The sequence below is a fragment of the Melitaea cinxia genome, chromosome 11, assembly GCF_905220565.1.
Source record: "Melitaea cinxia chromosome 11, ilMelCinx1.1, whole genome shotgun sequence".
Taxonomy (NCBI): domain Eukaryota; kingdom Metazoa; phylum Arthropoda; class Insecta; order Lepidoptera; family Nymphalidae; genus Melitaea; species Melitaea cinxia.
In genome coordinates this window covers 7217593-7245372 of record NC_059404.1, presented here as the reverse complement: position 1 = coordinate 7245372, position 27780 = coordinate 7217593, and the positions used below count along the sequence as shown (strand labels likewise).

At 34.6% G+C, this 27780-nt stretch overlaps 1 protein-coding gene across 1 annotated transcript; it reads left to right on the top strand.

The window, feature by feature from the left end:
- The first annotated feature begins 1789 nt into the window (after positions 1–1789).
- On the top strand, positions 1790–16139 carry LOC123657895 (isatin hydrolase-like). Its single transcript, XM_045593386.1, has 5 exons — positions 1790–2302; positions 11662–11783; positions 12287–12481; positions 15421–15597; positions 15706–16139. The coding sequence occupies exons 1-5, from the start codon at positions 2097–2099 to the stop codon at positions 15801–15803; spliced, it is 798 nt and encodes a 265-aa protein (XP_045449342.1). The 5' UTR covers positions 1790–2096; the 3' UTR covers positions 15804–16139.
- The last annotated feature ends 11641 nt before the right edge of the window (positions 16140–27780 follow it).

Below are 27780 nucleotides of genomic sequence, written 5' to 3'. Positions count from 1 at the left end.
TTTGGGACACCGAAGATCCACGTGCACCGATTTGCGTTGACCGATTTGAGTAGCGTTTGACCGTGTTGCGCGAATATTCGGAGGAGATCCGGGACATCGAAGTAGATGAGATTAGTGTGGCGCTCAGGCACCTTAAAAACGGGAGGGCTCCGGGGGATGACGGAGTTACGACTGAGTTACTTAAAGCCGCAGGACGACGTGCCCTAAAAGCCTTGGCGAGACTCTTTAACGCCGTCATCCACCAGGGTACCACACCGCATGCGTGGTCCAGGAGTGTGGTGGTGCTATTCTATAAGAGAGATAAGATAGAAGATAGAAGAAAAAGGAGATAGAGGAAGATAGAAGATAGAGGAAGAGAGAAGAAGATAGAGGAAGATAGAAGAAGAAGAAAAGAGAAGATAGAAGAGGATAGAAGATGGAAGAAGAAGAAGAAGAAGATAGGTGAAGATAGGAGAAGATAGAAGAAGAAGGTATAGGAAGATAGAAGAAGATGGAGGAAAAATCGAGGGTAAAACGCCGACCTGGCAGAAGGAAAATATTCTGGCTGAAGAACCTCCGTGAATGGCTTAATCTAAGTACTCGCTCTCTCTTCCATGCTGCAGCTTCGAAGATTAAGACAGCCATGATGGTCGCCAACCTTCGTAGAGAAGAAGAACCGTGAGAAGAGAAGAAGAAGTAAAAAGTTATGAGTTAACATACATACAAATACAGTCGAATCGAGAATCTTCTTCTGTTTTGAAGTTGTTTAAAAAAACTTTTTTGTGGAAAATTAGTTTTTGTGGAAAAATTACTTCATCGTCAAGACCATTATTGTACGAAGATTGTACGAAGATTTATTGTACGAGTGCTTTAGGTATGTTGTTTGGACGCATAAAATTTAACGGGAAGATGAACATTAACGTACACGTTACTTCTCCGCGGGCGTTGTGTCACAAGTCGACTACTTATTACTAAACTCCTGACCCTGCTATGATAAATTTCAACATTATACTTTAGTAGGGCGTTCTAACATATCACCCATAAAAGATAATACGAAAATATTGTTTATTTAATTGTTATATGAATACCAAATACATATTACAATTATATAATGATTGTATCAGAGTTATAATTTTTAATATCACAGGTAGAGGAAAACGCAGTGTGGGACGTCCTCCGGCCCGTTGGACCGACGATCTATGTAAGATTGCCGGTGTATGCTGGATGAGGATTGCGGAAAACTGGGATGTCTGGCGCGAACTTGTGGACTGCAATAGGCTGAGCTGACTGACTGACTGACGTAGATGATGTGTTCGACTAAAACTTAGAACGGAATATAAACGGTATTGAAAATGGTAGCGTTTGTTTGTCCACCTGACGGTAAATCTAATTGTAAGTACATAATATTTGTTATATCTGTTTTCCATACTTATAAAAGACCAAAATATTTAGATTTGATTTACTTTATTCATCTTAAGAAAATTGTACTAACTATAAGATATATTTTGCTAAAAAACAGTCTGTTGTTTGGACGCATAATTTTTGTGACTGCACCGTGCACCGCAGAGCATAAACTGTAGAAGTCGATAAATTTGGAAACTACCCAACTGTTTATAGATATTTGCAATGTTGTTTTGATTGGTACATAAATTAAACTTTATTTCTGTACTAATTTAGCGTTTTCACCGAGAAAATAAAAATTACCACGGGCGATCAATACGAGAAAATTCAGTGGCGAGATTTAGTTAGATTTTGATATACAGCAAGGTATTGTATTTCTATAAAATAAAGGGCACTGTCTTAAAGACTATGCATTTGATAAAAATAACATAAGATAATTTTCATATATCACAAGTAAAACCCTTTGACGCTCAGCAAAGCGAGCCTAAATACCTAATATATTAAACAGCTACGTATAAATTCCTGACCCTGCAATGGTAATTTCCATCGACCAATTGTCTTTTTATCGATTTATCGAGACGTTTAAACAAATCGCTCATTTCAACAGACCTGATAATAATACTCAAACTCAAACTTAAGAAGCACCCTGCTTTAGTTCACTATTATACTACTATGTATTAGAAATAAATAACAGTTACAGTACAGTCCCAAACAATATGGCTTACGTAACTGTCGTGTTTGCTTATATCAGTGGGTTCTTTATTATTGCTATTATTGCGAATTCCAATGATGTTTTGCTAAATGGAGATTATGAATTTATTGATTTGACTTATCCATTTGATAAAAATACAGTATACTGGACGGATTCACAAGAGTTTAAGTTCACAAAAAAAATTGGTGTCTTTGATGATGATGGCTTTTGGTAAGTTTAGTATACAAAAAAAAAAAAAAAAATTCAACGTTTGCTGACGCTTAGTGATATTCATACTTATTCATTCATTTATTCATTTCAAACCGTATTTTTTTTCAATCTATAATATAAAAATGAATCGCAAAATGTGTTAGTAAGCGCATAACTCAACAACGTCTGGACCAATTTTAACAATTCTTTTCTTTAAATGTTCGTTGAAGTCCAAGGATGGTTTTTACAGCAAGAAAAATTCGAATAATTTCCGGGAAAACCCTAAAAACAGCCCTTTTCCATACAAACGTTTTCTAACTAAAATGTAGAGTCAATTTTAACTTTATTGCTATTCAATTAAGGTCATATTAAATTATAAGCACTCACTATTGTCTAAGCAATGTAGGTGTGTTACTAACGTCAAAGAGTCAATTTGCACTTTATTATCGCTGCACAAAGTTCAAATTCAATCATACCTAAGTTCAAATTCAATCATACCTTTCAAAACAGTGTGCGTGTTCGCGTTGGACGATCTAATGTCGCGTTCCGAAACTCGACAAAAGTGATAATATCGCGAACCCGACCAAATTGAATAGTCAAAAAATGTAAGAGCTAGTAGATGTAGAGCTGTATAGATCATTAGTACTGATTTTTATTTTGGTTGGCTTTGCGATATTATTTCTTTTGTTTTAGTTTCGGCACGCGACATAAAATGCATTAGTTTTCAAGTCATTACATCTGTCAAACAAATCGCGTTAAAAAAGGGTTTTATTATCTTTAATTATTAATTTAATATCACATTACGATCAGGTCAAATCGGCGCGATCGGGCACGACGCGTTACGCGTTCTGTGACGTAGACTTGCCCCACTTTTAAATACAATCACGTCTGTTAAGAACCTGTCTATCTCTATGTTGTGTCATGGAGGCACACAATTTTTAAATATTTGTCACCTTTAGGTTCCCACTGTCCCTTTAGATTATTTTCCAATCAGGTTTGAACCCTAAGTTTGCCTCTTAGTTTGAAGCCCTCTAGCAGACATCCCTGTCGGGGTTTTTAAGTGGGTTACAGAAGGGTGGCCAAAGTTCGTGGAAGCGAAGATACTTTGGTCACCGAGCTGAACCTCACACACCACCCTATCATCAGGATAACATGACGGTTCTGTTCATGAGAATTTTTTGCGCCGACTATAAAATACGTAGAAACAAAAAACTGCCACATTCCAAATCTTTTTGACAGAACGAAGTCTATCGGGTCCGCTAGTTAGGAATAAAATATTCTGTTAAACATTGACTTTATAATTAATTTGTACTTTTTTTATCTGACTTAAAAAAATTACAGGTTCTCAATTCAACTGTTTTTTATTTTGTAACTTACTTCATAACTATTTACTGCGTGAATCGATTTTGATGATTTTATTTTTAATAAAAAGCTGGTGCTTGTCACGTGGTCCCATTTAAATTTGACTGTGATCTAAAAAGCACTTCATGAGATATCCCTCATAATGTGTATTTAATTGAATATTTATTCGACTACCTATCATGTATTACGTGTTGATGAACATTCAAGTCGGTTTTGGTTCCGCTAGCGAACAAATACAATTATTATTAAAAATACATATATATTATTCGTAAGCCTACATAGAACTGTTTCAACCTTATATAAATCCTTATTTATAGTCAGATTTTTAAGTATTATGTTTTATATTTTTATGATTATATTTTTATGTATTCAGTCAGTTCAGTTCAGTTCAGTCTATTGCAGTCCACTACTGGACTTAGGCCTCCCCAAGTTCGCTCCGGACATCCCGATTTTCCACAATCCTCATACAGCCTACACCGGCAACGATCGTCGGTCCAACAGGCCGGAGGAAGTCCCACACTGCGTTTGCAAAGACGCGGTCTCCACTCCAGGATCCGTCTGCTCCAACGGCCATCGGTCCTGCGATACAGATGACCAGCTCACGGCCACTTCAACTTGCTAATTCTGTGGGTTAATTCGGTTACTTTCGTTCTTTCGCGGATAGTCTCATTTCTAATCCATCTTTAAGAGAAACCCCAAGCATAGCCCGTTCCATTGCACGTTGAGCGACTTTAAACTTGTGGACCAGTCCCTTCGTCAGTGTCCACGTCTCGGCTCCGTATGTAAACACAGGCAGGACGCATTGCTCGAAGACTTTTGTCTTCAAGCATTGCGGAATCGTCGAAGTGAATACTCGACGACGCCTGTCAACTTTTATTTTTATGTATGTTACCTTATAATTTTTTCTGCGTGTACCGATTTCGATTATTCTTTCATTTAGAAACCTGGTATTTGCCATGTGGTTGCCATTTAATTTTGATCGTGATTTGACAAGTATTTTTTAATTAAATATACGCATTTAACTGATTTGATTGAAAAAGTGCACTTTACCTTTGACCAGACCCACCTAGGGTTAAGTATATGCACTGAATCTGAATGCGAAGTTGGTTTAGCCCGTCAGCTCTCTAAATTTAGAGAAAATAGTAAAAAAAGCTCTAAAAATCGTAAAAAATGAAATGGAAACAAATCATTTTCTCGAACTAGGTCAAGTATATTTCTTATATATTTCGATGCGCTGAATCTGAATCTCAAGTTTAAGTAGTCGGTAGATCCTTCAAATTTGAAGAAGATTATAAAAAATTGCAATTATACTAACGAAAAAAGTTTTCTCAAATGGTCTTATTCGTTATCGTTATCTAAGTTGATGATGATTCTACGATTACTGTCTCTTTATTATTATATCGAATAACTCATTCATTCCAGTGATCCTATGATAAATGTCACTTTGTAGTCCAAATCTTTCTAATCGAATTCAAAATCTGCCGATATTTCTTATTTTGTTTATCTCTATCTCTTTCTATTCTTCTATTTTATCTTGCTGCTCTCGCTAGTCGTAACATTTCAAAGCTTTTCTCCCTATCACAGAATTTTATATCCATGTTATGTTTTTTTCGTTAAAGTTCTTCACTTTGTTGATAATGTCAATCGCACCAAAGATGAATCGCCGACATCGTTTTTTTCGATGAAACGAGACGACGAGATTCTTTTTCTAGTGGTATGCTGTAAATTATTTATAATCACCACGAATAAAATTTCTACCCTTGTTTTATACGGACAAAGAGGCCTTTGCATAGCAATGGGACGTTACATGCTGAATTAATCAATAAATGTATGTATGTATGTGTGTATGTATGTATGTATGTATGTATGTTTTTTTTTTTTTTTTTTTTTTTTTTTTTTTTTTTTTTTTTTTTTTTTTCTTGCGTGAGGAGGAAAAAATCTTTCAAAGACTACGCCGTGAAAGATGGTGGTCGGTAGTGTGGGATTTCCACCCACTAAAAAAACCCCCTCGCTCTCCAGCCTCTGATCCCCACGGTACCGCCGTTAGGCATTACTTCGCAGGGGGAGGAACCAGCTGCCGCTCTTCCTTCAGGTACGTAAGATCTTATATCTCTTTTTAGCTACTGTCTTTTGCTCTCTCTCTTTCTATGGAACGCAAGTCGGTGAGGACCTCTGTAACAAACGTACTGATAGCGTTCCAAGCAGCCTCGGTGGACAACATTGCCAACACTACAGTCTCTGGTTGGATTCTCCGGCCGAGAACGCTCTCCAGTTTATCACGCTGAGGGTTGTACCGTGGACACACAAAGAAAACGTGCTCCGCATCTTCAATGACTCCCAGGCAAGATGGGCACTCCGGAGAATCATCGTGTTTGAAGCGATGGAGGTAAGCCCGAAAGCAGCCATGTCCCGACAACATCTGTGTAAGGTAGTAGTTGACCTCGCCATGACTCCGGTTCAGCCAAATGTCGATCCTCGGTATGAGACGGTGTGTCCACCTACCCTTCACCGCTGTATGTATGTATGTATGTATGTATGTATGTATGTATGTATGTATGTATGTATGTATGTATGTATGTATGTATGTATGTATGTATGTATGTATGTATGTATGTATGTATGTATGTATATATGTATGTATGTATGTATGTATGTATGTATGTATATATGTATGTGTGTGTGTATGTGTGTGTGTATGTACCTACATTAGGGTGTCACAAGGCATAAGGAAATTTTTTTTTCGCGAAATCAAATACGCATACCCTCTATTTTTATTCCGTTTGACCTCATTGACTCAAATAATAAATATTATTGCGATTGGACGATAACCCCGTGCCGATTTGATGCTAAATAAATCTTTAGCTATCGAGATAATAACCATTATTGCAAGCTAAAGCTCCCTAGTGGTCATGTACCGATCCCAAGATATTGACATCGTAGGGCTAGGGCGTCAACTCCTAATCCACACAACACACTATGTGATGACACACATAATGTGTTTGCCTAATACCTATTTAATTATCTAATGATTATTATAAATATAATACTATTAAAATAACTTTTTATTATATTATAAAAAACATTATTATATATTATACATATTGAAACATCGACAAACACGCTGTACTTTATATATAATGCTCGTATAAATTTATTGAATAATAATAAAAAATTGATCCATAGCTGTGACTATTGTAAGCGCGCTATCCCATCGGTCCAAATGCAACACTGTAACTATACTTATAAATATTATAAAGGGAAACCTGTTATTGACCTTATTTTTTTGTAATTTGGTTATAGTATGTATTAACTGAAACGCTCTTGGTTATGTTAATAAATAAAAAATAAATAAATAAATAAACTTTTGGCATGAACATTTATTTGTACTGGCTTACTATAGGAGGAATTAAGAATTTAATTTTTATTACTAAATTAGAACTCTAATACACCTAAATCTTAATATATATAAATCTCGTGTCACAATGTTTGTCCTCAATGGACTCCTAAACCACTTAACCGATTATAATAAAATTCGCACACCATGTGCAGTTCGATCCAACTTGAAAGATAGGCTATATTTTATTTTGATATATTAATTATTATATTTAAGAAAAAAATAAAGAAGGCGGTACAAAGTTCGCCAGGTCAGCTAGTAGTATATATTATTTACTCATTTACATTAAAAATTAATAATATTGTTAAAATTTTCTTTTTGACGTTTGTTTTTTACAGTCAGGATAAATCATTTAACGGTGTTCTTGTACGCGACGTAATAAAATTTTTTTTGTTCCTCCTCAACTGTGATTAATCCATGAAAGTTTTGCATCAACTTAATCGCTCTCTCAGCTACATCACCTACTATCCTCAGTGCCGAAACTTTCATTCTAGTTTCTTGAAACGAAGTATTTGACCACAAAGTAGGCAATTCATGTAAAAAATTGTCTTCAATTTTAAGGTAATTGAACAAGGACTTGCTTTTTACAGAAACGAAGTCAGAGATGGTTTTTTCTGAAATAAAATAAGAAAAAATGTTAAAAAATATAATTTTTAAGAAAACGAAGCTATAAACTACTAAAACTGTTAATACGAATGTTCTTTAATAAACTTACCATACAATGAACCGCAAAGTCCTTTTTTCGATAGGATGTATCGTTTTCCATGAGTTAACTACGTTCTCTTTGGTTAAATTATCAAGTCTTGGGCTTAATCGGACGTTGTCAGGTGCGCACTCCATTCGTACAATTCGAAAAAGTACTATTAGTACCTGGCTATAAAACAGTGTACAGGTCGACATACTTTTTTTTTCATTATTTTGATATATTTTTTTGTCTTCTAGCACCAAAGATACGATTGTGAAATAAAAAACTTCATTATACACACATTATTTGATTTTCATAAATATAACGTAAACAAATTCCTTTTGCATAAAAGTGTATTTAAAAGGTTTTTGAAATAGGGGAACACCGGGCAAGATGGGCTAGTTAAGGTTTAAAGCTCCAGAAATCGTAGGGGTTCATGGTTTCATAATCATATTTATTCTCAATCAGGCTTGTAGTTATCAATCTTACATATTAAATTGAAATCAGGAACACAGTACCACAGAATTGTTAATAATATAACAAAATGTAAAATATGACATATCAACCCATCATGCCCGATAGGTCGGATAAGATGGGGTGGGCCTAATGGGCAAGATGGGGTATAGCCATTCTCTCGACTATTCAGGAGTGCAGACTCGCAAATGAATGTTGCTTCGGCATCATTATAATCCACTCCTGCGCAGCCATAATGTAACCGTTTACCACAAGAAGAATAAGCAATCCAACCTTTCTTGGAGCCGAAATATAACCCTGTAGAATGTAGGCATGGAGTGTTTTCGGTTTCAACATCACTCTTTTCAGAAGACGACTGTCTAATACGTTTCTTTGGATTATATTTCTTTGTGGCTTCAGTCTTGAAATAGGTTTTGTTTCTCTTCCTTTTTCTGTTTTCGCTCCTTTTTTCTCTGTCTCATTTCCTTGTTTTGCTTTTTTAACTTTTCTGTCACATTTTTTTTTAAATAAATTCTTTTAACTTAACTCTTAACAACTTCTGTTTATAGGGTGAAGAGGTTATGATAGTAGTTTTACCGCGTTTTTTGTCACTTTTAATGTCTTCTTGGTCACTGGAAGAGGCAATAGTTGCTTTGGGCTGGCTAATGCACTAAATTAGGCCAATAAGAAAATCTAGGGGAAGGACTCAAATTTAAATATGTGTTAATTTCAGTTGTACTAGTTGTCACAACTGTTGAAGTAGCAGAATCTGTAAAAACAACTGCAGTGCTCGTTGCTGTTGTTGTAAGACGTGCTGCCACAGTATCTACAGTTAAAAAAAAACCGATTTCTATGTCTAATAAATAATCCATCAAGCCCATCCTCTTCTTCTTCTTTTTGCGAGAATACTGGTACCCAAAGGTACCTTTACATTCTTTTTTTGCCTTTTTGACCTTTCATTCCAATGTAGTTTGTGGGACTAAGAAAACTTTTGCAGCCAACATAATATATCCCATTTCTCGCTTCAAAACAACTTCTATCGCCTTATTCAGTGCTTCCCTTGACCGTTTTCCTCTTCCTGAGTTTCTTTTATAAACATATATGACTTTTTTTAAATATAAACCATCCTAAAACAATATATAAAAAAATATAAATAATCAAAATCGTGTCAGGCAATATGGGGTATCAGATACCCCATCTTGCCCGTCGATTCGTTTCAACATTAATATTCAAACAAAAAAAAATTGAATAATGTTTCATAACAAAACAAGTTATTACCTGTTACTGCAATGTACTGTAGATAGAATTAACCGAGGTGCCACTTAAAATTCACTAAATACAAGTTTCATGTACTACGAAACGTATATATAAGAAATTTTAATACGAACAAACGAAATCTACTTTTCGACGATAACTAAAACAAATGAATAGCCACCGTGTTAGTACTCGTGTGACTAAGAGCTGTCGTGGCGGCCAGTAGCGAGATGGCAGAGCGAATGAGATTGATCAATTTAAATCACCTGAAAAGCCTGATGCCCCGTCTTGCCCACCACCCCGTCTTGCCCGGTGTTCCCCTAACTAAAATTCTCAATTCTTACTTACCTACGCTAAACAAAAACTATAACAAAAAAAAATTACTTTTACGTAAAAGGAATTACTGTATGGCTACGGCACCAAAGAATATAGCCACCCCCTCTCTTCCCGTGGGTGTCGTAAGAGGCGACTAAAAGATAACAAGGTTCCACAACCACCTTGGAACTTAAGAAGCCGACCGATGGCGGGATAGCCATCTAACCGCTGGCTTTGAAACACACAGGCCGAAGACGGGCAGCAGCGTCTTAAGTGCGACAAAGCCAGTACTGCAGTCACCAATTCGCCTACCCAGCGTGGTGACTATGGGCAAAACACATGAGTTCACGTTATTTTTGGCGTAAACTTGTGGAGGCCTATGTCCAGCAGTGGACTGTATAGGCTGTAATGATGACTAAATGCATATGGATAAACACGGCACATATACCAATATAACATTTTGTACAATTTTTGTTTGTCTGTCTGTTCGTTCCGGCTAATCTCTGAAACGGTCGGACGGCTTTTGACAGGACTTTCATAGAAGAAAGATATTTGTTCATTTAACTCGTGAATCTTATTGATCTCATTATAAATAGGTCTTAATATAGAAACTACTTAATGCTGATAAAATTTAATTTAGATGTTATAAATATTTGACTCCCTTATCAAATGACTCTTTGTATATATAATTTCTCGCATTTATTTGGAATAAGTATTAGTTTATGCTCTTTATTAATACGAGTCTAAAAGTCAGTTTTTTATATTAAATAAATATGGTAAATCCAGATCAGCATCATTCATCATCATTTTAAGTTGCATTTTGCATTGCATCAGCATTTTAAGTTATTGTAAAAGTATCAAATAAAATAAATAACTAAAAATTTATACTTTCGCAATTTTTCTTTTGTCCGTGCTTTAAGACGTTGCTTTGTACCAAATTTCAAGATTCTGAACGCATCCTGTACCCTGTAGGTTTTACTCCCCTTGCGAGTGTCGAAAATTTGCAGCATAACTTTATCTTTTGATTACTCTCTAATTGACAGTAGACTTGAGTATTTAATATGAAATTCAGCTTCTCCTCAGATATCTCCACGCGTTCGTGAGAAAAAAGGGTCTTGACAGACAGACGGACAACAAAGTGACCTAAAAGGGTTTCTTTTTTCCTTTTCAGGTGCGGAATACTAAAAACTAAAACTTAACCAATTAATGATACTGTAAAGTTTTCTTGATTCCATACTTTAATAATATTGATGTTAACTAGGTATATATATTTTAATAAATAAAGAAATATCCGAAATATATTTCGGCTGATTTTTTTTAGGCCAGTCATTCCGTATTTCCATAAAATAATCCAGTCAAGAGAAAATAATGAGTAAATGTTTTGGGTGATGATTGTGGACATGCATGTCCGGTAGATCTACTCTTGGGGGTAGGTCAGCTACAGTAACCGCTACCATCAGACGGACCGTACAAACCGCAACAAAAAATCTTCGCAAATTATTTAACCAAAACTATTCTACTGCAGAGGCAGAGACAAACAGACAGACAGATGCGACGAGTGCCTATGTTTGGAAATACATAGTACCATGCAGAATAAATCCTGAAAAATAAGACGATCTCTTCAATTCGTTCATTTCACGTATTTATGTGAAAACAATTTTAATTTTTTTAGATACTAGCTGACCTGACAAACTTCGTATCCCCTTATTTTTTTTCTTAAATATAATAATTACATATATCAAAACAAAATATACCCTATCTTTCAAGTTGGATCAAACTGCACACGGTGTGCAAATTTGATTAAAATCGGTTAAGTAGTTTAAAAGTTCATCGCGGACAAACATTGTGACACGAGATTTATATATATTAAGATTTTTATATCATGTCAGAATTAAATTAAAATATTTTGACCAAAAGGTACGCAACCAACGATTTTTCGGCTGGTGAGCATGGTGGCACACATATTGATGCGCCAAATCATTTCAAAGTAGATGGCAAATATGTAGGAGATATAACCCTAGACAAGTTGATCGTACCACGTAAGTTTTTATTACTTATACCCAATTGCATTAATTGTATGAATATTTCTTAAATAGCATAAATTGTAACATAACTCTCAAATAGAATATTTTACAAGCATAAAAATAAATCGTATATTTCTTAATCTTTTATATTTGTACATTTTCTTTTGTTTTGGAGGATAGTCGTTGTAATATGATACCTATATGAAACTGTTACCGAATCGGAAACTGAATATAATTTAGAAGGTAATTTTCTAACCTTATGAAATCTCCTTTGTGTTTCCGGATAGCTACAATCTGGGGATCTTTAAGTCGCGAGTGAATATGCTACTTCTAGGTAAGCGTGTTCCATCCTAGACCGCATTCTCACTTAACATCAGGTGAAACAGTGGTCAAACGCAAGCCTATCTAATTATTAAAATAACAACCTACAGCATAATTTGAAAATAGCCTCCTGAATTTTCGATCTACGATATCTAACAACTACATACCTACCAGTTAATTTTATTACTTTGTTTCAGTTATAATAGTCGACGTAAGTTCGAAGGTCAATGACGATCCAGATTTCGAATTGTACAAGCATGATATGGATTACATGCTTAATGATAATATGGGAAAACCTTGTTTTATAGTATTTAAATATGGTTGGAGTAAGTTTGCGAACGATAAAAATAAATATTTAGGTACAAGAAAGAATAATACTTTCAACTTTCCAGGTACGGGTACTTTCTATGAATATTATTCTTTACAAACAATATACCGGGACATCTTTTCGTTGTATCTATTTTAGCATGATATCTACATACTAATATGAATAAATGAGGCAGTTATGCCTCATTTAACACTTTAGATCATTAGTTTGTGTTTAAAAATAAAATATTTTTAGCACATTAAACGAAATGTAAAATAAATCGACGATTTACGGAGAAGTTCAAAATTAGCAGAGTATGTTTCCTTGCCCTTAGGTACAAGAAAGAATAATACTTTCCACTTTCCAGGTACGGGTACTTTCTATGAATATTATTCTTTACAAACAATATACCGAGACATCTTTTCGTTGTATCTATTTTAGCATGATATCTACATACTAATATGAATAAATGAGGCAGTTATGCCTCATTTAACACTTTAGATCATTAGTTTGTGTTTAAAAATAAAATATTTTTAGCACATTAAACGAAATGTAAAATAAATCGACGATTTACGGAGAAGTTCAAAATTAGCAGAGTATGTTTCCTTGCCCTGATTTTGTCGCGCACCTAAAAAGTACGCGAGTGATTGCGTGGATAACATACGTAATCCATTTTAAAATTGAAAAAAGGAACAAATATTTAAACAATATTTGTTTTTCTGATTTTTTAAACAATAATATTTTTTGTTAGCTATTATCAAGAAACCTAATTACATCTTCTGTTTTACAAATAATGAACATAAATTAAAAATAAAATAAAACATTGACAAAAAAATCACATATTGGCTCTAACGGTGATCACGAAATGACTAATGCTGAGAATTAACTACTAAATTATATATTTCACGTAGGATAGCCGGCTATGCTTTAGATTAAGTCGAATTATGGGGTTTTTGGGAGTGGAAAGCGGAGGGTGTAAGGGGAGCTATACTAGGTAACACTGCCGCACTTCGAAACCCCATGGTTATGGAGATATCCATGATTAAAATTTTGAGATTAGAGGAAGAATTTAAAGCTATTATAATACCTTTGAGCTCCGCGTCTGACTCCACCTTAGCTCCGGCGCTGCGGGGAGTGCCACTCATGCGCCGTCTTGCAACTTTAATAAGTTATTTTCGAACAGAAGTACGTAAAAATGATCTCGACTGCAAGATCAACAAATGTTCGTTACAAAAAAAATCCCTAACCTATCTAACTTTAAAATTAGACCGTTTATAGGCATAATTTCGTTACAAAAAAAATTACCTATGTTAGAACAGCGCTTGGCTTCGGCACTGCGGGCAGTGCAGCCCTTCCGCCCTTGCGTGCGAAAGCAAAAGCTGCTTCGCGCCTCCAGCTTCTAAAGAACACTCTAGGGGTAAGACAGACTACGTGGATAGTAAGGTGCTTCGATTCGGTTTTAGTGCCGCACACGGTTAGGTTAGGGTTATTGTTTTTTTAATTTTATTCATGTCATGCTTATCACTTCAATATATTTTTATTTTTACTTATTAGTTGTCATATAAAATGAACTGAAACATTGAATAAATAACGTTTGCAGCAGTCAGGAGGTCGAAAAAGAAAACGAATAATTTATAATTATTTATTAATACTAAATTAATACAATTATTCTTAAGACTACTTTATTCGAAGTGAGAATAAAAAGTGTTCGAAATAATTATACAATTAATAAAGTTAAAAATTAGAACAATGGGGCATTGAAAGGCTAATACGGAGAACTCGGCCAATATGGGAAACTCGTGAGGTGATCGCCTGGGAACATTCCATCTGTTTGGTACGGCAGCATATTCGTGGGATCGTGGTTCCGTAACTAATATTTTTCGTATATAACAGTAAATAAATAAAAATAAAATATACTTAAGTAAAAAACATAACATGAAATAAGGCTGTATGGTCTTAGACCTTTGCCTTTACAGTTATTTAGACAAAAACAATGAATTTATGCTTACATTGCTTTGGAGCGAAACGATAAGTGGCGCGCCATTTTTTTTAAAGCTACTATCTCTCAGTCGTTAAATGTCAGTTGTATCGCTTGTTAAAAAACCGTGTGAAAGCGATAAATTAACGTGTGAAATGTTAATATCACGTGCGAAATGTGAAAAAAAAACATCTGAAAGTTACGGAACGAAACATAAGTAACGCAAGTTGTATCGTTTGTTCATCTTGGAGTCGAGATCGTTTTTACGTACTCCGGTTTGAAAATAACTTGTGAAAATAACGTATGAAATGTGAAAATAACGTGTAAAATGTGTAAATAATGTGTGAAATGTGAGAAACATACTTGTGAAATGTGAAAATAACGTGTGAAAGCTGCGAAATTCTTTTTCTAATCTTAAAACTTTAACCATGGCTATCTCCATAACCATGGGGTTTCGAAGTGTGGCGGTGGTACTGGGGGTAGCGCACCCCTCTCCCCCTTTCCCTCTACATTCCCGAAATTCGATCGTATTTAATCTAAAGCTTTACCGGATAGTCAAAAATGCCTTCAAAGAAACCCATACATATAAACTTGTTCCAAGCAGTGCATATCTTTCCAGTTCTTTTACTGTAGGTACGTTCTTTTACAGTCATCACAACTACTTATAGCGCTATTAGAAGTTATTGTCAAAGTACTGGGACGAGGTCTTACATCGGTGATGCTCAGAAAGTCTTAAACTTTACTGTTAGAATACTTTGTCAATATTTTTACAACTCACTTATGAGCCAAAATTTCATCCATGCCACTGACAATTTAATCAAAAACTAAAAGTAGTGTACGGTGTAGGTGAAACTTAGCATAAAAAAAATTACAATTTTCTAGCCTACTGGCATGTCTTACTGAGATAGATCGCGTGAAAAGGAGACCAATTTGTTTGTTGTTGTTCTTATGCAATGTATCGTCAATTCACAAGGTTATTTATTCTATTCATCTACTTATATTTAAACTTTAATTTTTAAGGTAAATCTACGGTTCTAATTTTTCAGGTATGAGTGGAGAAGTGGCGCAATGGATAACATCATCATATAAAAATGTAGTAGGAGTTGGTGTAGACACGGCATCAGTAGACAAAGGTTCTACTACCGATTTTCCCGTACATAAAGCCTTTGCTCAAGCTGACTTATTTATGGTTGAAAACGTGAAGCTAGATTTGCCTGTGCCTGGTAAGGTTCCTTAATAATAATATGCAATGCTTGTAATAGTTAAAGTTTAATATAAGGTAGAATAATAGATGACTTTTAACCAAGACTATTATGGTTTATTGTTTACAGAATACGGTTGTACTGCATTGATATTGCCAATGAAGATTGCTAAGGGCACTGGAGCTCCATTGCGCTTGGTAGCTATTTGTCCTAAAAGGTCATCATAATTTGGAAATATATATATTTATATATTCTGATCCAATTTACAGCTAAAATTACACGAGCAATTTGTTCTTGATTTATTTTTTTAACTTTTATTATTTATTAAATGTGTACAATTTTTAGAACCTTATTTTAACCTAGTTATAGTGTCACATTAATGTAATTACTAGAAAAAATATTGGTTATATTAAAATTAATAATAATGACTAAAAAGAAACGTATATATGTACACATACACTTACGTACGTACACACGTACGTAAGGTATATGTATATGTAGTGGTGGAATCGAACACTTTGTTTTCATATATTAAATTTATTAAATAATTACCTTAATAAAAATATGCTACTAATTTATTCGCTCATCTTCTCCCAAAATTTTAATAGGTCTTTCGCCTCAGTGATATTTCCATCCTTACGGAATAAGCAATGGCTATCGTAAATTTTTTAAAGTTGTAGAGTGCATCAAATAAAATGGTACAAACTCATGAGAAACTTATGTATATTGTTTGTCTGGCACTGTCGAAAAAGCATATCTCAACACCACCAAAGATTTGTAAAAGTATTTTTGTATCTACTTACAAAATAGTTAGGTACATTTATCGAGAAACTTACTGCCACTTTGTATTCTGATTTAACGATTGAAGTCAAAGATGTTATACTGTATATAATATAATTGTATATTTAATCAAGCCTTTTCATAGCGTGCAGTATAATATACCCTACTTCAAAAACTTTATACGTACGACTATTCCGATTTACTGTTACTGTGGTTAAAATCTTATTTTTCTGTTAGACTATTTCTTGCTGCTTCAATGGTAAGAAATCTACATAAATTAAAGCAATTTAAATAATGACTTGAAGAACATATATAGATGGAGTAACTCCTACGGATTAAACATAAATCCCTCAAAATGTCAAGTCATTATTATCGGTAGTCCTAAGCTTGTGTGTCGAATAGATTGGTCACTTATACCACCAGTCGTTTATAACAACGCCGTAATCAGTTACAGCGACACAGTCAAAAACCTCGGAATTATCTTCGATAGACATCTTTCTTGGGCACCTCAGCTGAGTGAGATGAGCCGTAAACTATTTGCAGCTATCGGATCACTACGACGACTGCAATATTTCCTCCCTTTGCCTACCAAAATTACATTAGCACAGTCACTCCTTCTACCAATTCTTGACTATGCTGACACTTGCTATCCTGATCTTAAAGAGGAGCAATTAAATAAGCTTGAGCGCCTTCAAAATCTTTGCATACGGTTCATATTTGGTCTTCGCAAATATGACCACGTTTCCGAATTTCGCAGTTGTCTCAAGTGGCTTCCGATTCGCTTTCGCAGGAATACTCACATACTCTCGCTACTATATTGTATACTTTTTCATTCTGATACACCTCTGTACCTTAAGGAGCGTTTCAAGTATCTTTGTAATACACACGAACGCACCCTTAGATCTGAGTCTACTTTGATGCTCGAAACCCCAGCTCACACTACTTCTTTTTACTCCAATTCTTTTTCAGTTAAAGCTGTTCAACTTTGGAACGCTCTACCTCTTCCTATAAAACAAGCCCAATCCCTGTCTTGCTTTAAAAAATACCTCAAGGCGCTTTATTTGTCACTTAGTACGTCATAATTGTTTTTATCTCTGCATAACATATTGTAGGAGTATCGCTTCACTTGTATTTTGTATTCTATGCTATTATTCATATTATATGTATTTCGTTTATATGTAGGTATAGTATTTTTATGCGTATGTTTATATATGTGTATGTATGTCTGTGTATATATATATATATATATATATATGTTTGTATGTATGTATCTATGTATGTATGTATGTATTGTGCTGTATATGTATGTGTATTTATACTCGATAGTTTGATATTGTTCTAGGTGACACTAATTGTCACTTCTCTGTATACACTTCCCCTACCGCTTTTTCACTACGCTGTGTCCTATATGCCCAAAGGTTGTCTGGAAGAGATCGCTACTCTAGCGATAAGACCGCCTTTGTACACTGTTTTATTTTTATTTTATTTTTATTTGTGATATGTTATTGTGTTGATTGTTGTTGTGTACAATAAAGAGTATCTATCTATCTATCTATCTAAATTAAACCGAATTCCAGAGCCCCGCAGTGCGTGATATGGATTTATACTCTTTATTCTTTTTATCAATGAACCTCTACACAAGGTTCGTACAATCGAATTTCTACCTTTTCCCTGATGACTTAAAATATCTTAACGTATCTGAAATGAGAATGATTGATTGCAATTACAAAGTGGCTTAGTTGTTCAGTTTTAACTTAAGAACTAAACTTAAGTAATAAATTTATTATATTTATTATATATATAATTTATTATTTATTATGTATATAAAAGCGAAAGGTCACTCACTCATCACGAAATTTCCAAAACTCTAACACCTACAAACATTAAATTTGGAAGATAGGATTCTTATAGGACGTAGACATCCGCTAAGAACGGATTTTATGAAACTCGACCCCTAAGGGGGTAAAACGGGGGTTGGAAGTTTGTACGAAAGTCCTGTTTTGAAATTTAAAATGTATACTCTATAGATAGATGAGATGGTGAGAAGGTGTCCAAATAATAAAATAGAAAGAAGAACAACAATAAATCTTTAGAAATCAACTCCCTTTTAGGGTTAAAACGGGGGATGATAAGTTGACTCACTTATCATGAAATCTCCAGAACTATAACAGTTACAAACTTGAAATTTGGCAAGTAGGTTCTTTATAGGGCGTAGACATCCGCTAAGAACTGATTTTACACAACCCGACCCCTAAGAGGATAAAACGGGGGTTGGAAGTTTGTATGAAAGTCCTATGTTTTTGAAGTAAGAGACTTTAAATTTAAAATTTATGCTCTATAGATGGTGACGAGGTGTCCAAATAATGCATTCGGCCTGTGTATTTCAAAGTCAGCAGTTGTATGGCTATCCCGCCATCGGTCGGCTTTGTAAACTCCAAGGTGGTAGTGGAACTGTGTTATCCCTTAGTCGCCTCTTACGACACCCAGGGGAAGAGAGGGGGTGGCTATATTCTTTACTACCGTAGCCACACAGTAGACTACCGTAGCAACACTGTAGATCCACTAGAGGGTTTATTGTTTATAAACAATTTTTTATGATTCTTGTTTTAATCGAAAGCTGATACTTGTCTTGTGGTCCCATTTAAATTTGATCGAGATCTAATAACTACTTTTATAATTGGTCGGTTTTATTTTCGTTTGCGAAAAACAATTATTTAGCAACCAGGTCCAGGAACTACGATAAAATCTTAAAAAGTAGTTTCAATAAAAAAGTTATTTGTTTTTCATTCTCTTATATAATAACATTCTCTTTATAAAAATAAAGTCATAACTTTCTATGTGTAATAGTGATCTTATAAGATAGTTGATTTAGTTTCTTTGAGTTCTATACTATTAGTATGGTAACTTACTAGGATATATATTTGGTATTAAAGGTGCCAAATATTTGATTTTAAGAAAGAAAAAAATACTCTGACTAGAACTTTTTTTTTTAAATTATACTACTTAATCACATAATTTAAGATATACGGATACGGATCTCATTTTTCCCGCGGATATCCGCGGATACGGATACGGATACGGATATCCGGAATATCACTAGTTTTAACATACCTATCGCATAATTCATTTTAATTAACCTGATAATGATAAACTAAACTTCCATACACTTAAAATATAATCAGCAGCGGGAAAAAAACTTAAAAGATGAGATAACCCGATTGGCGTTTATAAAAAGTAGTAGTAGTTAGTCCAAAGGTAGTAATAGGTTTTGGCAATTGTATTTATTAATGCACCTATGGCGATATGACTACATGAGCAATATCGTAATTATATGTTTACAGTATCATTTAATTCATAAGTGACTGTACCTCTTTATAGATATTGTGTTTAGAATCAATTATAATCAGTCGTACGCATCATGGCTTCCTTAACTTTTTCCTGAACTGTGTTTGCTTATATTAGTGCTTTCTTTATTATTACTATCTGGCGGATTTCAATGACGTGTTTTTAAACGGAGATTTTGAATTTATTGATTTGACTTATCCCTTTGATAATAATACAATATACTGGACAGGTTATTATAAAAACTATATGTTTACAAAAAAAAAAAATGTTGGATTTGAAGATGACGGCTCGTGGTAAGTTTACAATACGATTTAGATCTACCTACGTATGGTAACGTTTAATTATAAACTGATATAGTATAAATGGTTGAAGTTATTTTCTGGCATCATTTTCTTATTTTTTTTAATCAGAAAAAATATATTTTGTCAAACATCGCGACCTTTATATGTTATTTTATATTTTTTTATTAAAAATTTATTTCTTTCGTAGCCTACTTTTTAAAGTATTAAAATATTTGTAACTAGGCTTCGCTAGGATATGTTTGGGTTTGCTCGGCGACGACGAGTCCTGGAAGTCGATGGTCTCCTTCTGCGAGACAGTAATGTTCCAGACGGAGAACGACGAGCGGATGAGAGAGGAGGCCACCGACGAGGCCTCCGTCCGCAGGCGACGAGCGGGGGTGCGTAGTAGGCGCTACTTAATGCACCTCCAGTAACGCCCCTGTGCTCGTGTCGGGCCGGGATTGTTCAGAGGTGAGCCGGACAGTCCCCATGGAGGAGAAGTCTGGCCTTTTCGCCGAGGCCAGCCGGTCGCTGGAGGAATCCTGTTGCCTGCAGATTCGGGACCCTCCAATTAAAGCGGCTGAAGGCTCCCGCAGGGGTTTGGTCGGTAGTGCACCCCCAAGTGTTGAAGCCGACATACGGTCTACGACTGCCTACCCGGGCATCCTGGATATCACCCGTAAATGGGTTCCCCAGCGATAACAAAAAATAAAAAAGATGTTTGGGTTGCCTTTTACAAATGAGGTGAAAGTTTTGTACAGCAAAAATGCATATTGAATGTCAATATCATCCATTTTCAAATGAAAAATAATACACAATACTTATTATTGACTATGGAAGTGTTATTAACTTATTAGGAAAACTACTCCTGCTTCATTGTGTCAATATTACAGAAGTTAACGGTAGATTGTAATAAGGCAACTAATAAGCTTATTCCAATTCTAAAATTTGTAAAATAATAATAATCAAAATTAGTAACAGGCTAAAAAAGGTATCTACTAATTTTTTGTGCATGTATGAGAAATATTTTTTAAGACTACTAGCTACCCTTATTAACCTAGCCCTTTAAATTACGATTCAGCCTGCAATATCCCACTGCTGGGCATAGGACTTCTCACCATGTAGGAGTAGGGTTGGAGCTTAATCTAACACGCTACTCTACAACGGGTTGGCGAATAATATTATATTCTCTACTATGCGTAACGAACGCTATCAGGTGTCTATGATACAGCCGGGAATGACTGCTTAACGTGCTCTTCGAGGCACAGTGGGTAGACCCACAAGGACAGAAAACCAGACCGGAAAGAAATATTTGTACAAATACAAATATCCATCTCGAGCGGGAATCGAACCCGCAATTGCCGGTGAGAGCGCCTACACACTACCTACACACACTACTACACCTGAGCGACGTCATTATTTATTAACTTAAGACTTAGTAGCCTAAGCTTGCCGTATTGACTTTATTTTATTTTATTTTCAAATTTCGAAAACTTACAGCTAATAACAATTATAAAAAAAAAACAATGATTAAGTTACGGCCAACTACAAGTTTTCACAGTATTAATGGATATTATGTTATCATGATTGTAAAGTATTTTATTTGAGTAATTGAAGTTCTAGAACCTAACCTCTTTAATGAATTAAATTTATATGAAAAGTATCGCGTACTATGTATGTAGACCATAATTGTGTTTGCTCGCAAACGAAAAAAAAACCGACTTCAATTACATCGACGAGTAATACAACGTAGATCGACGAAAAAATAGTCCAGTAACTACGCGTTATCAAAGATTACTCAAAAAGTAGTTATCAGATCTCAATAAAATTTATATGTGACCACATGACAAACATCAGCTTTCGATGAAATTAAAAATTATTAAAATCGGTACACCCAGTAAAAAGTTATTGCGGATTTTCAAGAGTTTTCCTCGATTTCTCTGGGATCCCATCATCAGATCCTGGTTTCCTTATCACGGTACTAAACTAGGGATATCTTCTTTCCAACAAAAAAGAATTATCAAAATCGGTACATCCAGTAGAAAGCTATGCTGTATAATACAACGTAGGTCGACGAAAAAAGCGTCAAGTAAAAACGCATTATTAGATATAACTCGAAAAGTAGTTGTTAGATCTCAAATAAATTTAAATAGGACCAATTGGCACACACCACCTTTCGATTAAAAAAAATTTGTCGAAATCGGGCCACACGGTCAAAAGTTCTGATGTAACATACACACATTAAAAAAAAATACAGTCGAATTGAGAACCTCCTCCTTTTTTGGAAGTCGGTTAAAAATAGTAGGTACAATCTATACTTATATTATAAAGAGGAAAGATTTGATTGTTTTATCACTTCAGCCTATCGCAGTCCACTGCCGGACATAGGCCTCCACAAGCTTGCGCCAAAAACGGCGTGAACTCATGTGTGTAGCCCATAGTCACCATGCTGGGTAGGCGGGTTGGTGACCGCAGGGTTGGTTTTGTTGCACCGAAGACGCCGCTGCCCGTCTTCGGCCTGTGTATTTCAAAGCTAGCAATTGGATGTTTTTCCCACCGTCGGTCGGCTTTATAAGTTCCAAGGTGGTAGTGGAACTGTGCTATCCCTTAGTCGCCTCTTATGACACCCACGGGAAGAGAAGGGTTGGCTATATTCCTTACTGCCGAAGCCACACAGCTTATACACTTTACAGCTTTGATTGTTTGTTTGTTTGCATTGAATAGGCTCCGAAAGCACCGAACCGATTTGAAAAATTTATTCACTGTTGGGAAGCTACACTATTTGCGGGTGACATACTCGTAGGCTATATTATATTTTCATTTACTTTTCATAAAAAATTAGGGATCCTTACTAAAACTCCAACAATGTAAAAAAAAAATACCAAAAATATTCTTTACATCGCGTGCGCTGCGAAAACTTTTGACGATAGAACTTTTTTGCTTTATTTAACTTTTTGATTTATTCAATTCGGTCATTTCATTCGAAAGGTATCACGAGTTTAAAAATGTAAATATTTATAAGAAAAATGTTGCGTGGTTGCCGCTCAACCTGCTCGGCTAGCTTATAGGCAGCACGTTATATGATGTAGGTATCATTGGGGTACGGGGTACGTTTCTTCATAATTTTCTTTTTTTAGGTACCAGACGTAAATAAAAGGGTTTATGTGTGTGTATTATAAATTTTAATTTTCAAATATTTGTTAAAAACTCGTGCTAAGCCGGGGCCGGCCGCTAGTCATAAATAAATTCACGTGTAAGAAAATAAAAAGAGACTTTAAATTAGTTAAGGGAATTATTACAAACCAAGTAAAGTTTATTGCGTTGTAATTGATATGCAAATTTAAATACCTTCATTTATACGCAAATGATGCTTGTCTATTAATTTTACTTTTATAGTTTTAATGACATTTTTTATCAATAATTTCAGTTCTTTTCTTTTTAAACCGCTTAAGTCAAATCTTTTCCCAACATGCTTGTTTGCTGAAAATGGTTTCCATATTTTGGGTTTTTACCCAGACTACGTAGGTTGACACATTCCTTCTCCTTCCAAAAATACCGCGTGAAAGACGTTCATTGCATAAACAACATTAGTCAGTGATTAAGGAGGTTTTTGCATGCACTACTATATGGCGTTTTAAATTTACTTTTGACATTTTACATGTATCACGAAGGCATTGCTAACAAAGGAGCCAAGGAGCTTTGTTCAATGTTGCATTATATAAAAAATAATATTGGACCACACAGGTATTAAGTATTTATATCTTTTTTCCGAAGGCTACCCTAGCCAAAATAAAAATAATACATTGTTGGCTTTGACTGACTCAAAAAGATATTTTCGAACTCCAGCTCAACATTTACAGTCATATAGCTAAAAACTGAGATGTTTTAAAATTTAAGAACAGTACAAAAAACATGTTTTTCAGTTGAATCTTACGAAAAAAACTGGCCCAAAGACCAGAAAAAGTTATTTATATTGAAATACATGAGTTTTGAGATTGAGATCGAAAAGGAACTATCATAGGCGAGGAATATATTGATGGATTGATTAAACATTCATTCTCATGAACAAAAAAATAACAATAATAATAATAACTTCTGTTTCACTTCCATCAGCCAAAGCCTACATACAAGATAAAAAAAACAGACGATTTAAAACAAGTTCAGAATAGCATTCTGGAAGAGCATATGCTATTTTATAACAAGATTTTTAGCTGGTCAACTGCAAATGTTGAAGATAATCCTGATGAGAATGATGGAGAATATGACTATGTACCATAAAGATATTATAACATGACAAATTAATACGTGTAAATTGTTGTTGGTTATATCTTGCACAAAATACAGCGTCACTAAATCCACATATTTTTATGATTTATGTAATCTTGTATATTAGGTGTGTTCTGCTTTAGAATTAAGCATCACTCCTATTCTCCCCGTGGAGATCGTAAGAGACGATCAAGGGAAAACATGAATAAGACAATGATTATGTTTAATATCCGTGTAACACCCACAATTGTCGTTGTTGACAGCACTACTCGCGAAGCTAACGAGAGAGGTAGCTCGTAGAATCCAACTCGGTTGGGCAACGTTCGGGAAATTAGAAAGTATCTTCTCGTCCAATATACCTCAGTGCCTGAAATCACAAGTGTTTGAGTAGTGTGTGTTCATAGTGATGACCTACGGCGCCGAAACGTGGTCTTTTACTGTTAGCCTTTTCCATACGCTCAAAGTCACCCAGCGAGTGATAGAGAGAGCTATGTTTGCTATTTCTCTACGTGACAAGAGTCCGAAATGATGAAATCCATAGACAACGAAGGTCACTGACATAGCTTTCAAACTCTGCAAGCTGAAGTGGCAATGGGTAGGCCATATTACACGGAGAACCTAACCGACGGAAAGAATGTTCTGTAATGAATGTTCTCGATGCGCGACCACGCTTTAACAATTAACAAACTTTAGCACTTAATTTCATTTTAATACAATCTTGAAACTTATCGAGATCTTTCGTTACATCCGCATGTGCAGAAATTAATGTGGACTTTGAAAGTACAAATTTGAAGCAAGTGACATGAAAAAATCCGACAGGGCCAGACTGGCACATGATTTGCACGATTTTGTAATTGATATACCCTTATTATCCTATTTCTATAGGTAATGAAGTAATGAAGGTTCGCGGTAGAGGTATGTCCAATAGGACTATCTCAGTAAACTTGGCAACGATATAGGAGAATCTGAGATGGTGAGGTAAAATACAAAATTCCTTCAAATGATTTCTTTAATCAAGAACCCGAAACTTCGTATATGCGTAAAAATTAATAAATACGACTCGTTTAAAAACCGATCTCGCCATAATGTTAGGATTGTCAAATGAACATGAAGAGACAACAGCAGACCCCATGCTCTTCTTCGAATGAACTTAATTGTGCATTGCAGTAAAAAAAGTACTGTATTTGGAGGGTAACCCACTTTTTTTATTATTTTTTTATTTGTAACATTAAGAAAAGCATACATCACATTATATTTACTTGCAAAAGCCCTTAAGCTTGTCCGCAAGTAACAGTCTAACACATTTTACATAAGACTTATAATATATTGCTATAACATTTACAAACTACAGTGGTTACAAAAACATATTTATACTACGCTTAGATGATTTTTGCTAAACAAAGTTTTGCGTCTACCCTACCTACTACTTATTAAAAATAGCTTCTCCTTTATTAAATAAACAATACTATCATCGATGGTATGGTCACAAAAACGATTACAAAAAACGTACGAGAGTAAGCTAGATAGTTAATTTGTTTTTATTTGCTCAGAAATAGCTAGCAGTATACAGGTTGTTATGGTAAATTAGTTACTATATTCATATATATGTATATATATATATATATATATATATATATATATATATATATATATATATATATATATTTTACTTCTATTTATTAATTATTCAAAAACAGATAGCAATAACATACATATTATACATAAATAGACATATCCATTTATTAAATTTGAGTTTTTAATATTTCTCATTTTTTTTTGCAGTTGTTCACAGAAATATTTTTTAAGTTTATATTTGTAATTATCTTTTGTAATATCGAGAAGTACCGTTCTGGGTATTTGGTTAATTAAAGTGGGTATCAAATATCTATTTGTGCGTCTACCGTAATAGTTATAAACTTTAGGTGTAGCGAGTTTGTTTTGTGTAATTGTTCTTGTTGTGATGTTATGGTTGATTTTAATTTGTAATTCCTTTTTAACCGACTTCCAAAAAAGGAGGAGGTTCTCAATTCGACTGTATTTTTTTTAATGTATGTTACATCAGAACTTTTTACCGGATGGAGCGATTTCGACAAATTTTCTTTCAATCGAAAGGTGGTGTGTGCCAATTGGTCCCATTTAAAATTATTTGAGATCTAACAACTACTTTTCGAGCTATATCTAATAATGCGTTTTTACTTGACGCTTTTTTCGTCGACCTACGTTGTATTATACCGCATAACTTTATACTGGATATACCGATTTTGATAAATCTTTTTTTGTTGGAAAGAAGATATCCCAAGTTTAGTACCATGATAAGGAAACCAGGATCTGATGATGGGATCCCAGAGAAATTGATGGAAATTCTTGAAAATCCGCAATAACTTTTTACTGGGTGTACCGATTTTAATAATTCTTTTTTTGTTGGAAAGAAGATATCCTTAGTTTAGTACCATGATAAGGAAACCAGGATCTGATGATGGGATCCCAGAGAAATCGAGGGAAATTCTTGAAAATCCGCAATAACTTTTTACTAGGTGTACCGATTTTAATAATTTTTAATTTAATCGAAAGCTGATTTTTGTCATGTGGTCACATATAAATTTTATTGAGATCTGATAACTACTTTTTGAGTAATCTTTGATAACGCGCAGTTACTTGACTATTTTTTCGTCGATCTACGTTGTATTACTCGTCGATGTAATTGAAGTCGGTTTTTTTTCGTTTGCGAGCAAACACAATTATTGTGAAATTGTTCCATTAATCATAGCATCTGAAATTTCGTATGCACAGGTAATATTTTACAATATTTAAATATTGCATTTAGGTTGTTTTCATTGTATAATTGATTTTTTATTTTTTTGGGTATTATAATTTTTAATATTTGTAATTGTAGATTTTGTATTTTACCTAAGTAAGTTTTAAATGTTTTACCATAACTCGTTATTCTATATGAAATAAGAGACTTAACAAGTGCTTTAAATCGATTCATAAGAGTGGGATACGGAATTTTGTATTTTAGAATGGCAAATTTTGCTAACACAGCCCGTAGTCTGTCACATACATATTCAACGTGTTTACTCCAATGGGATCTTTCGTCCACAATTAAGCCTAGATATTTATATTGATTGACCTGTTCTAAAGAAGTACAATTACAGTTTATCCCAAAGCCTGGTTTGTGAAGGCAGTCGTGGCTGTGTGCCAGTATTTTTATTGGTCTTTCGTTTTTGTTAGAACGCGTCGAGCGGATATGTACAACTTTGGTTTTAAGCGAGTTCAATACTAATCCTGCGTCATGTGACCACATGCAAAGGTTGGTAAAGTCAAATTGTAACATTTTCTCTGCCTTTGCCATGTTTTTATTGGTTATTACTAGACATGTGTCGTCAGCGTATTGATACACCGAACTATACTTAATGACATTTCCCATATCATTTCCAAAGGCAGATAGTGAAGAGGACCAAGAACAGATCCCTGAGCTGTACCCGTAGTGAAAGATATTTTATCACTGTGTTCATTTTCAATTCTCACTCAG

Coding starts and splice junctions, on each gene's coding strand:
- LOC123657895 (XM_045593386.1), top strand. CDS start 2,097: ATGGCTTACGTAACTGTCGTGTTTGCTTATATCAGTGGGTTCTTTATT. Junction 11,784..12,286: donor AGACAAGTTGATCGTACCAC/GTAAGTTTTTAT, acceptor ACTTTGTTTCAG/TTATAATAGTCGACGTAAGT. Junction 15,598..15,705: donor GCTAGATTTGCCTGTGCCTG/GTAAGGTTCCTT, acceptor TATTGTTTACAG/AATACGGTTGTACTGCATTG.